General features: G+C 53.7%; 1 protein-coding gene and 1 long non-coding RNA gene across 4 annotated transcripts in view; both read left to right on the top strand.

Moving 5' to 3' along the window:
- The window catches only part of IPO9 (importin 9), a 39,833-nt gene that overhangs the window by 17,354 nt on the left and 9,801 nt on the right, over positions 1 to 12,678 (top strand). For 2 of the 3 annotated variants that reach the window (XM_027976042.2, XM_060396785.1), the window contains 3 exons: positions 758 to 864; positions 1,189 to 1,328; positions 3,445 to 3,604. In XM_027976042.2, the coding sequence (XP_027831843.1) occupies positions 758 to 864; positions 1,189 to 1,328; positions 3,445 to 3,604 (407 nt within the window). The remainder of the gene's footprint in view (positions 1 to 757; positions 865 to 1,188; positions 1,329 to 3,444; positions 3,605 to 12,678) is intronic. The other variant, XM_060396786.1, reaches the window with a different exon arrangement.
- Positions 4,976 to 11,366, top strand: LOC132657534 (uncharacterized). The gene is made up of 2 exons (XR_009595887.1): positions 4,976 to 6,021; positions 8,948 to 11,366. It is a non-coding gene; the product is annotated as an uncharacterized LOC132657534 (long non-coding RNA).

Genomic DNA, 12,678 nt, shown 5'->3' with positions numbered 1-12,678 from the left:
ATGGGGTCACAAAGACTCGGAGGTGACTGAGCGACTAACAAGAGCATCTCAAGTGAAGTCTGATACGCAGGAATTTTAAAGTGCTTGGTCTGCTTCTGATTTACATGCCAATACTGATGTAAGAATTGTACGGAGCGTGGTGTTCTAATGGGAGAGGGTATTCGAATCAGGAGCTCTTCGGTTTAGCTCAGTCTTCAGCAAGGGTCTGTGTGGAGCATGGACTAGAGGCTGGCAGATTTGAAGCACTGCGATTGCTGCTACGTGAGCATCCCGGCGGCTGCCTGTCTCCTCTGGCTCTGACCGGAGCACAGAGCTGTCTCTAGCCTGAGGTCTGTGGAGGAGCTGCTGCCTGTCTGGTGATACACTTATTCCCGTTTCACGGTTGGTGGGCAGTCCGTTGTCCTTTGGTGTTTCTGAGGCACCTCAGGAAGGCCACGGCATGTCACTTAGTAGATTAGCCTTGCTTTTCCAAGTTGACCTCCCAGAGATAAATACCTGGTCCGTTGCCGGCCACAGCTGTGTCTCTCACCGACCCCTGATGCTCTACAGAATGTAGCCATGGGAAGCCGTCCATTCTGTAAGCTTTAGAGAGCTCGGCCTCTGCAGAGAGACGGGCGCTGCTGCAACTTAGAGACCTTCGTGCAGCTCAGGATTGCATTATGAATGCATCTGAGCACGCTGGCCACGTGCACAGCAGTGCAGTTTATGGTTTTAATTTGCACAGAAATATTTGTTGGCACCTCTCCTCTCATCCTAGGCTGTGGCCTCTGATTTCCAGAATGAGAGCGCGGCCGCCCTGGCTGCTGCGGCTGCTCGGCACTTACAGGAGGCTGAGCAGAGCAAGAGCAGCGGCGCCGAGCACTGGTGAGGAGGTCGGCGGGCGGCCTCGTGGGGGCACCCTCTGGGAGTCGGGTGAGGGCAGGCACCCTGGCTTTGGATCACCTGTTCTAAAGCAGTTTTTCCTGAAAAAGGTTCAGCGCTTTTATTTCATCCCTTTTTAAAAAGCCTGGGAAGGAGGGGCTTCTGCTTTGCTTTTAGTTAGAAAAGCCTGTTACTGTTAAGTTACACTGTTTCAGGATACAGGCTTGGGTTGGAACAGTAGCTCGGCGCCCTCCAGGGTCAGGCCTGCTGAAGCGCCTTTCCCTCAAGTGCTTGTGCCTGTCTTTGGCGGTGGGGCCCCTTTGGCAGGTGGAAGGTCCACGAGGCCTGCATGCTGGCCCTCGGCTCAGTGAAGACCGCCGTCACCGACAGCGTGAAGAGCGGCAGGGTCCCCTTCGACATGCACGGCTTCCTGACCGGCGTCGTCCTCGCAGACCTCAGCCTCTCAGGTGTGTTTCAGCGCGGCAGGGTGTGGGGGGCTTCAGCTCTGTTGTTCCCTCAGGTAAACCTTGGGGTGGAATTCTTCTTGCAGCCTGAAGCTGGGGCGGCCTCATTGCTCACTCTTCTTGCCATTCGCCCACGTCTGCCCCTGTGTTCATGCCCACTGCCCGGGGTGGTGGTTGGCGTCTGAACAGGACGCAGGTGTGGCTGCTGTGCAGGGAGCGCTCTGGCCGGAGCTGTAGGCGCAGAGCCCCCTGTGCCCTCGGGCAGCCTGTGTCAGGCTCACCCTCTCTCTCGCTTCCCATCAGGTTTCTCCAGCCGTCTGTTCTCTCCGAAACTATTCTAACTAGATAATTAAAGGGCTCTGCTCCCACGTTCGGGATCACGGCTAGCCTTAGAAGTAATCGCCTCGACTGCGTGGAGCCCATTCCTCACGGCACAGGGCTGTGGCTGCGGGACAGCGGCATCCTGAGGCCAGGCCCCAGCTCTGTCTCTGCTTCCTCTCTGAGCCTAGGTCGTGGGGCCCTCACGTTGCTCCTGCCGTGCCAGTCCCCTGTCCTGTGTCCTTGTCCTGAGTTAGCCCTTTGGGCAGCTTAGGCCACTGGAGAGCCTCCTCTATCCCTAATGACGTCGTCAGGCCAGCTCTCATTCTGAGTCACAGGTCAGGGAACCAGGCAGTTGAGTGTCGTGGTCTCAGACCCGCTGAGGGTGCTCCTTCTCTTCCACAGTCACACGCGTGCAGCCTGCTGTGCTTGGCGGATGCTCTTCTCTCTTCTGCTGGAATGCGCAGCGTGTGCGGGTGGAAGCCTTGTCACGCACCTTCCGCCCCGCAGCGCCTGGCCCCTGATGCACGCAGTGTGATTACATGTTGATGACTGCTGGAATTTCTCACACCCACCGGCATATTTTTTCCAGAATTTCTAGCAAAGCTTTTCTATAGAAGCCATTCTCAAACTTTTTGTGGTCTCGGGACCCTTTTACACCTTTAGAAATTATCAGTGACCCCAAGGAGATTTTTTTGTCACGTGTAACAGTATTTAATATACTAGAAATTAAAACTGAGACGCTTTCAGAACATAAGAACTGCAGGCATCGTCCCACTGGCTGTCAGAGCAGTGGTGACGTGTCGTGGAACCTTTGGAAACCACTGTGTGTGACGGAGTGAGACTGAAACAGCGTTGTCTTAGTTTTGCTACGAAAATGTTTCACTTGTAACTTCCAGGACTTCCTGGACCCTCTTTTGAGAATTGTTACTCTCCATTCTGTGATTTATCACATAATTATCTGGCACAGTTTGCTAGGTTCTGTTGACTAGGTCCCATCAACTAATATTTATTGTACAGGTAAGGTTAAGCCCTGTCACAGCTAAATAGGCATAGTCTCTATTCTCAAACATCTTAATAACAGGCAGGGCATAGTAATCCTTATCCCAGTGGCTGGAATATCAGTATAAATATATCTGAATACGTATGTATAGTCCATGTTAGAAAGCTGATGACGTAAGATTAAAGTGGCACGGAGACAGTTAGGATTACTTCAGCCCAAGAGATCGTTTAAATAATACAAGGAGCGGTGAGTGTGTCGGCTTAAAGGCCAAGCACAGAAATGGCAACGAAAGATGGCAGCTTCCTAGGGTGGGCTGCGTGCCTGAGTTTGGAGGCACAGAGGGGAATTGGAGGTGATGCCAGAGGCACTGATCCAAGGGACTTTATTTGGTAAGCTGTGGAATTTATTGACATTTTAAATAAGAGAATGACAGAGATGTAATTTGTAATATTCCAGCAGTGGTCCAAGAGTAGGGGAAGGCTGGCCATGGGGAAGCTTCCAGAGGGCTGGTTAGCAGTGCGTGAGGAATGGCGAGAGCTGGGGCGGGGACAGGGCTGGGATGTCTCTTTCAGTCTAGGAACGTTCAGAATGTGCCTTGGGAATCTGGGAGACTGCTTTAGGCTCTGTGCCATGGCCACACGTTTGCTTCTTTCGCAGTCTCGCTCCTCCTGTCCACCAGCTGTGTGTGTGCGAGGTGGTGCCCACCTGTCGCAGCACGCCGAGGCGTGGGGTTGGGAGGAGGGGCGAGCAGCTGGAGTGTGCCGTGTCCTGCCCCTGACTGCTCTCTCTCCTTCCCAGTGTCTCCTTTCCTCCTGGGCCGGGCCCTCTGGGCTGCCAGCCGCTTTACTGTTGCTATGTCCCCCGAGTTGATCCAGCAGTTTCTTCAGGCAACGGTTAGTGGTCTTCATGAGACACAGCCCCCATCAGTTCGAATCTCCGCAGTGAGAGCCATCTGGGGGTGAGTACGCCTTCTCAGAGCAAGCAGCCTTGTCTAAGAGGAAGTCGCTCAGGGCAGACACCCCAAACAGCCGCCGCCCAGCTCACCGTGCTGCTCGGAGGGTTCTGGCGGAGGCCTCCTGCAGAGTGAGTGTCAGCAGGACAGGGCTTCTGCGAGTCCCAAATGGGTCCTGTTTTCCTCCTCTTTCCTTTTCAAATCAGTCCAGTTCTGGGACCATCTGGACAGCTCCCTCCCCCACAGAGGGGGCGAACCTGGGCTCTGAGAGAGACCTGACTTGGCCTGGGGCTGCACAGTGGTGGAGCATAGCATAAAAGTGGGCCGAGAGCCCAGCCCGCCTGCTTGACTGATGGTATCTGTGCTGGAAACCAAACTTGGGATAACATGGCCTGGGAGCTGCGTGTGTTCTCCCCAGTTTTGCATCTTTCTCATAGCTCGTGGCTCAGGTAGCCCTTTATTGGTGCACGCCCCCCCCCCCGCCCCCACCGCCGCCGCAGACCAGAGAGGCATTGGTGTTTGCAGGGGTATTTTCAAGTCCAAACCTAAGAGCCTCAGTTGAGTCTTAAGAATTGCTTGAAACCCTAAAAACACAGAGTTTCTCTCCACCCACCTGCCCTGCCCCCTGACCTCCTGAAGCAGATTGAGGCGCTGGGCATTGTGTGTCCTCAGAGGGCACTGGGTGCAGGCTGTCAGGGGACTCCGGACAAGGGGCTCTTGCTCTCATCCCTCCTGCACCCGCAGTTTGGCATCTGTCCAAGTGCAGAGCCTCCTGAGGACAAGCGCGCTGTTTTGAGAAGACAGGCTCACATCCTGACTGCTGACTTGCCCACCAGCCCCGGCTATGGCCCCATTTGACTTGGCTCTGTCATCATCACCGAACACCGGGCAGCCGGGGGGGACCTCACTGACCTGTGTGTCAGGTTATAGGAGCACAGGCTGTCCCAGCTCTGGATCGAGCAAGTGGTCCTGGAAGTCCTGGAGAACGCTGACTGAGACAGCTGCCCACAGATGAGGGAGCCTTTGCCGACATCCACAGCCCAGTGGAGGTGCTCCAGCCCGGCACTGGGGTGAACAGTTTAAGACTGGACACTTGTAAGAGGCTGGTCACTGCAGCCTGCAGGAGCTGACTGCTGCTTCTGATGCGAAGACTGCAACGAAGACATAAAGGAGCCTGAAAAGCCAAGAAAACGTGGCGTCAGGAAAGAAACAGCAGTTTCCCAGTGACCAACCCCAGAGGCATGGAGACCTGCGTTCATCTGATAGAGCGTTCAGAGCAGTCATTTTAAGCAGCTCGGTTAGCTGCAGGAAAGCACAGAACACAGCTTCTAGAAAAACAACCAGCAGACGGAATGAGAGACTCAGCCCAGAGAGAGCAGTCGTGAAGCAGCGAATGGCTTCTGGAGCTGAAGGGTGCGGGAAATAACACGCAAAGCGCCACAGAGAGCATCAGGAGCAGAGGGAGTCGGGTGGGAGCCTGCACAGTAGAAGGTGGGGCTTTGCGGAACTGCCCAGTCAGAGGATGACCGGGAGTAGAGAGTGAGAACAGGGAAGAGGTGTGAGCCCAGTGGCACCTTTAGGAGAAAGAGTAGATTAACTGGAGTCCCAGAAGAAAAGGAAGAAACCTTTTTAAAGAAATACTGCATGGGAACTTCCCAAATCTGAGGGGAGATTTGTGCCTCCTAGTCATAAAGCTAATATACTTCACCCCAAAATTTCAGTCCACGGTGATCTTCAAGACACAGTATAATAAAACTATCTAAAATCAAAGACAGAAGTTTCAAAGCATCATGAGGCGAAAACCTTTTTCTCGTAGAAGGAAGCCCCTGTAAGGCTGGCACCAGGCTTCTCAGCAGAAACTTTGCGGGCCAAGGGAAAGGGAAGTCGCTCCGGCGTGTCCAAGTCTTCGCAACCCCATGGGCTGCAGCCCACCAGGCTCCTCTGTCCATGGGATTTTCCAGGCAAGAGCGCTGGAGTGGGGTGCCGTCACCTTCTCCGTGAACGAGTCTGCCTGTTTGTAAACGTGTGGCTGATGGAGACAGTGCAGCCACCAGGCTGTCTCACTGTGCAAGTTCAGTGGTCGGGAGGGAGCAACTCGAGGGACATCACACAGTCTGTAAACCAGCTGGAAGGAGCCATCCAGACTTTGCCCTGCCGAACCCTTTCTGGGCGATGATCAGACAAGTCCTCAGACAGTGGGATGATACATTCTAGGTGCTGAATGAAAAATGGCCAACCAAGAATACTTTACCTAGCAAAGCTCTCCTTCAGAAGTGAGGACTGGATCAAGGCTTTCCAAGACAGACAGAGCTGAAGGAGCTCTTCAGTGCTAGGCCTGCCTTGCAAGAAACACTGGAAATTCTCCCCGCTGAAGTGAAAAGATGCATATTACTAACGCGAAAATATATAATATATTGCTGCAGGTAAGTGTATTATTGATTCAGAATACTCTAATACTGTGATGCGATAGTATTGACCACCTGACTCCAGTATAAAGGGTGAAAGATCAAAGTGTCATAAGTAACCAGCTAAATGAACCCAGGTCTCCCTCATTATAGGCTTTCCGGTGTGAGCCACCAGGGGGCCCTCATTATAACGAATGCACAGCATAAAAGGGACTGAACTGTGATACCAGAGACGTCAGTGATGGGAGCGAAGGAGTGGAGTTTCTTTATATCTGTAAAATGCCTTATGGTGACCACAAAGCAAAAGTCTGTGATTGACGCACAAACAGTAAAGAGAAAAGAAGGAAAGCGTTTCTCTATGGAAGATCACCATTCACAGAGGAACACAGCCAGAGGGGCAGTGGGGAGCAGGCCGCAGGAGAGCCAGCAAGCAGTTAATAAAACGGCGATTAGTAAACGGGGCTTACTTACCAAAAGTTATCTTAAATATAAACGGACTAAATTCTCCAATTAAAAGTCAAATTAGCTGAATGATTGGAAGAAAGAACCAGTTGAGGCTACAGGTCTTAAGACACGCAGGCTCAAAGTAAAGGATGGAGAAAAGAGACTCCGTGTTGAATAGAAGCCAGAAGAGAGTGAGAATGCCTGTGCTTCTGTCAGCAAGTGGGCTTTAATCCAGAAGCTGTGACATGAAACAGCTCATTATGCTATAAGGGGGTTGGTTCATCAGGAAGATAGAACAGTCACAGATTCACGTGCCTCTGCCGTCGGAGCACCAAAGTATACCCAGCAGATGCTAACCCGAAAGGAGAGAGAGACGGCAGTACAGTAACAGATTTATACCCCCTCCCCTTTACAGTGGGACTTTTTGTCCAAACAGAAAATCAGTAATGGAACATTGGACCTAAACTACACTTTCACCCAGATGGACCCAACAGACCTCCTGAGCAGTTCATCCAGCAGCAGCTGAGCCTACCTCCTTCCCAGGCGTGCGTGGGGTACGCTGCAGGACAGGCCATGCCGCCAGGGTTGGTAAATCTAAGGTGAAAATCATATCAAGTGTCTTTCCCAGTCACATGTGGAGGAAACTTTTGAAATTAGTTATAGGAGGAAAGCTAGAAAAATCACAGATACATGGAAATCAGACTACTTTTCTGAACAACCTGTGGGTCAAAGGGATAATTAGAGAGTCTAAACATGTCTCGAAGCACGTGAAAACGGAGATGCAGCGTGCCGGAACTCGCGAGACGGAGAGACGGAGACGGGGGCCGCGGCAGAGGAGGGTCGCGACCGGGAACACTCACATTAGAGCCCAGACTTGCAGGACGCAGAGACAGGAGCCGCGGCAGGGGAGGGTCGTGGCTGGAAACACTCACATTAGAGCAAAGGAGGAAAAACAGCCTCACTCTCTCCCTCAGGAGCTTGAAAGAGACCAGTGCAAGCCCAGAGGCAGCAGGAGGAAGACAAGCAGTGACCGAGGAGCGGGGCCGGAGAGGCGTGGGAAGAGCGCGGCGGAGTAAGAGCTGGCGTCCTGAGGAGACGAGCAAAGCTGGCAAGCCGCAGCTAGGCTGGAAAGGGGAGCGAGCACTCGTGCGGATCAGGGATGGGGCCGGAGACTTCACAGCTGAGACCACGGGGAGACAAAGGCTCGGAGAGGCCGCTATGAGCAAGTGCCTGCCAGCAAACGGGTACCAGAAGAGATGCATAGACTCTTGGAGACACGCAGCCCAGCAGACCTGGACCATGACGAGCTTGAACATCTGAACAGACGGGTAGGTGATGAGGAGGGTGAGTCAGTAACGAGAAGCCTGCCATGGGAGGAGCCCAGGGCCAGACGGTTCCACTGGGGAGTTCCAGCAAACGTTCAAAGAGGAGTGAAGACCAGCCCTTCTCAGACGCTGTCCAAATACTGAAGAGGAGGGAGCTTTCCAGACCCATTTTGCTAGGCCAGCGTTTCCCTGACAACAAGGACACTGCAGGAGGAGACAGCAGGCCGGTGCGCCTGACGAGCGTGAGCCTCGGCGCAGCGCCAGCAGACTCAGGCCGGCAGCGCGGGGAAGGGCGGCACGCCGCCGTCAAGCGGGGCTGACTCCTGGGGCGCGACGGGCTCAGCGAGCAGAAACTAATGAATAAATGAGTACCCACTTAACAGAATGAAAAACTAAACTAGGAGAATATCTCAATAGATGCAGAAAAAGCATTTGACAAAATTCAGTACCTTTGATGACAAAAGCTTTCAACAAAGCACGTAGAAAGGCCATATGTGGCACACCCCCAGCTAATGCCTCAGCAGTGAGCGGCTGCAAGCTTTTCCTCTTAAGGACAGGTAAGGGTACCCGCTCTTACCACTCCTTCTCAGCATAGTCCTCGAATTCCTGAGCAGAGCAGTTAGAAAGGAAAATAATAGTGGGCTATCAGAAAGAGAAACTTAAAAATAGTTGCGTCAAAAACAATAAAATGTGTAAGAATAAACATAAGCCACCAAGATGAAAGATCTATACACAGAAAGCTGTAAGACATCAAGGAAAGAAATTGAAGGCACAAACTAATAGATTTTTCATGTTCATAGACTGAGATAATGAACGTTATTTAAATGTCCAAACTACCGAAAACAGCCTACAGATCCAGTGTAGTCCCGCTCAAAATTCCAGTGGCATTTTTTACATAAATAGAACAATTCCAGAATTTGTTTGGTATCACAGTTCTTGATTTTAAACTATATTACCAAGTGATAGTAATCAAAGTAGGGTGGTATTGGCATCAAAAGCAGACACAAAGGTCCATGGAGCAGAATAGAGAGCCCGGCTCTGACCCTGCGCTCTGAGGTCAGCTGCTGTGTGGCAGAGGAGCCAAGAGCACACGCGGGGGGGGGCGGTCTCTGCAGTAAACGGTATTTGGGAATCGGGACCTTATCTTACACCCTGCTTATTTAACTTACATGCAGAGTGCACCATGCGAAATGCCAGGCTGGATGAGTCACAAACTGGAATCAAGACTGCTGAGAAAAATAGCAGTAACCTCAGATACGCAGATGACACCACCCTAATGGCAGAAAGTGAAGAGGAACTAAAGAGCCTCTTGAAGGTGAAAGAGGAGAGTGAAAAAGCGGGCTTAAAGCTTAACATTCAGAAAGCTTACTTAAAGTCATGGCATCCAGTCCCATCACTTCATGGCAAGTAGGTGGGGGAAAAATGGAAACAGTGATTTTCTTGGGCTTCAGAATCACTGTGGACGGTGATTGCAGCTGTGAAATTAAAAGATGCTTGCTGCTGAAAGAGAAGCTATGACAGACCTAGACGGCACATTCGAAAGCAGAGACATCACCTTGCCAACAAAGGTCCGTATAGTCAAAGCTATTCCCAGTGGTCATGTGTGGATGTGAGAGTTGGACCATAAAGAAGGCTGAGCGCCAAAGAATTGATGCATTTGAACTGTGGTGTTGGAGAAGACTCTTGAGAGTCCCTTGGACTGCAAGGAGATCAAACCGGTCAGTCCTAAAGGAGACCAGTCCTGAATATTCACTGGAAGGACTGATGCTGAAGCTCCAGTATTTTGGCCACTTGATGGGAAGAGCTGATTCAGTGGAAAAGACCCTGATGCTGGGAAAGACTGAGGGCAGGAGGAAAAGGGCGCAACAGAGGATGAAATGGTTGGACGACATCACTGACTCAGTGGGCATGAGTTTGAACAAACTCCGGGGGATAGTGAAGGACAGGGAAGCCTGGCGTGCTGCAGTCCGTGGGGTCACAAAGAGCTGGACACGACTTAGTGACTGAACTGGAGTCAGCTCAGAATAAAGACGCGTTCATGAGACCTGAAATCAAGAGACTCTTAGAAAACCTGAAAGTTTAACTCTCTGACACTGGTCTTGGCAGTGATTTCTTACATTTGACACCAAGAGCAGAGGCAACAAAAGCTGAAATAAGTGAGTGGGACCACCTCAGGCTAAAGATAAGTGAGTGGGACCACCTCAGACTAAAGATGACTGAGTGGGACCACCTCAGACTAAAGATGAGTGAGTGGGACCACCTCAGGCTAAAGATGAGTGAGTGGGACCACCTCAGGCTAAAGATGAGTGAGTGGGACCACCTCAGACTAAAGATGAGTGAGTGGGACCACCTCAGACTAAAAACGCACAGCAAAAGGAAGCCTGAGCCAAAGCACGCAGCCACCGCCTACTGAACGGGAGAGAATATTTGCAGACCATTCATCTGATAAGGGGTAATATCAAAGTATATAACAGACTCACAACTCAATAGCAAACAAGCAATCTGGTAAAAAACAAATGGCAGAGGGTTGGAAAAGACGTTTTTTCCTAAGAAGACGGATAGGTGGCCAACAGGTACGTGAAAGGGCGCAATACCCCTAGGCCCCAGGAAAATGCAAATCAGAACCAGTGTGCCCTCCTGTCAGACTCGCCAGCATAGCTAGCACCGAAAAGGCAAGACGAGGCCTTCCCTGGTGGTTCAGTGGATAAGAATCCGCTTGCCAGCACAGGGGGACACGGGTTTGATCCCTGGTCCGGGAGGATTGCGTGTGCTGCGGGACAGCTCAGCTCGTGCACCAGAACTGCTGAGCCCACGCGCCGGAAATAAGCAAGCTAGTTAATTTTTTAAAAAAGATAAGATTGACGAGGGTGTGAAGAGAAAGGAACACTTTTGTACTGTTGGTGGGGGTGTAAATCGGTGCAGCCGCTGTGGAGAAGAGTATGGAGGGTCTTAAAAACAGTAAAATGCAGAGCTGCCGTTTGACCCGTCCAGAGGAAATGGAAACACGTTCTTGGAGCGACGCCTGCACTCACGCTTCTTGCTGCGCTGTTCACGTAGCCGGCCTGTGCTAGCTGCTTGAGGGCATCGGCGGAGGAGTGGGTGAGGGTGATGCGTGTCCAGTGGACGGAACTCAGCTGCGCGAGGGAAACCTGCTGTCTGCAGCAGCCGGATGGACCTCGAGGGCACTGTGCTGACTGAGATGAGCCGCACACTTCCCTCTGGAGGCTTCTGGAAAGGCCAGCCTTGCTGTGAAGGAGAGCAGAAGGCTGGGGGTGGGGGTGCGGGCAGGGAGAGGGGGAAGGGAGCTCGCTGTTGTCCCGGGATGAGTCGGGCCTGAGGCTCCAGCGTGGAACGCGGCTGTCTGCGCCTGCGCTGTGTGTACCGGGGCGTGGAGACCGCACGTTCCCCCAGCAGAAGGGGAGCCTGAGGGGGGGACGTGGTGATACAGTGGGTGAGGGGAACCTGCGCAGCGTGGACGCACGCCCAGGCGCCACGGCGCTCGTGCTCACCGTGTCGCAGACGGAGTACGCCGCAACAAAGCTAGGGAAAGCTTGCGTTTTATGCTTTTATAATCGGGAATAATATGTGAAGAGAGCTGGTTGTTTTTTTTTAATAACTCAGTTCTCTGACTACACGGACAGGGCTTTCTCGAAAGGGGTGGCCGCTGTCCTGGGAGAAGCGATGGAAGCCATGAACACGCAGAGCAAAGAACTGGCACGGCCCACGTTTGCAGAGCTGTGCGTCACGTATACAAGAGCGGACCCCGGGGCGGCGAGCTCCCGGGAGGGAAGGGCCCTCGCTGTGCCGGTCCTCAGCCAGGGTTCACGTGTGGCCTTTGCCCTCTTCAGTTCTGCAGCCGGTCTCAGCCCGGCCTGTCCTCAGCGCATCCCTGAGCCTGCCCGCCGCCTGTCCCCAGCAGCCTCTCCTGGCCCGCACTGCCCAGCTTTCCTCTCTGCTAACCCAGCGCTGGCCTCCGATCAGGTCACGGGGTGTACGCCGCTGCGCACTGCCTCAAGGCGCTCCCGCACAGGATGCTGGTGACGGGCCCTCACCCGTGGGCCCCACTCCTCGAGTCACAGGGCTGCCCCAGGTTCATGGGTGCCCCTGTCGGCACCAGGACAGCCACTGCTGAGCCTCCTGACGGCCACCTGCAGGCCTCCCCCGCCTGCACGCCTGTCACCGTCCAGCTGCAGACCCCGCACCTGTGGGTCCTGCACCCAACGCAGAGCCCTGTCCTCCCGGAGACACCAGCCCCCGCCTCCGGAGCTCGGTTCCCCGCCTACCGCCCCGCCCACGTCCCCCTTCCCCTCCCCCCTCCTCCCCAAAGCAGAGCCCTGTCCTCCCGGAGACACCAGCCCCCGCCACCCGAGCTCGGTTCCGCGCCTACCCCCCTGCCCCACGTCCCCCTTCCCCTCCTCCCCTCGCCTGCCTCCCCTCCTCCTCCACCCCACCTCCCCTCCTACCCCCCCCCTTTCCCCAAAGCAGAGCTCTGTCCTCCCAGAGACACCAGCCCCCACCTCGGGAGCTCGGTTCCCCCCCTCCCCCACGCCCCCCTTCCCCTCCCCCACGCCCCCTTCCCCTCCCCCACCTCCCCTTCCCCCCTCCTCCCCCTTCCCCCCTCCCCCTCCTCCTCCACGTTCCCCCTTCCTCCCCCTCTCATGGCCCCTGTTACGCTCCTCAAGCTCTGGGATGCAGAAACCCAGGAGAAAGCATGCCAGGTGGTCCGTGAGGCCACTGGACACACACATGGTTTTCCTGGGGTGTTGGTTCCCCTAAAGACTCTAGGGGAAAGGAGAAATTAGATGGCAGAAGTGGTTCGTGAAAGAAAAAAAAAACTCTGAGACACACTGACTTCCAGAGTAAAGCCTAGCCTGTTCCGCACGGCATACCAGACCCCACACGGCCT

Source organism: Ovis aries, chromosome 12, assembly GCF_016772045.2.
Source record: "Ovis aries strain OAR_USU_Benz2616 breed Rambouillet chromosome 12, ARS-UI_Ramb_v3.0, whole genome shotgun sequence".
NCBI lineage: Eukaryota > Metazoa > Chordata > Mammalia > Artiodactyla > Bovidae > Ovis > Ovis aries.
This window is presented reverse-complemented; position numbering and strand designations above follow the sequence as displayed.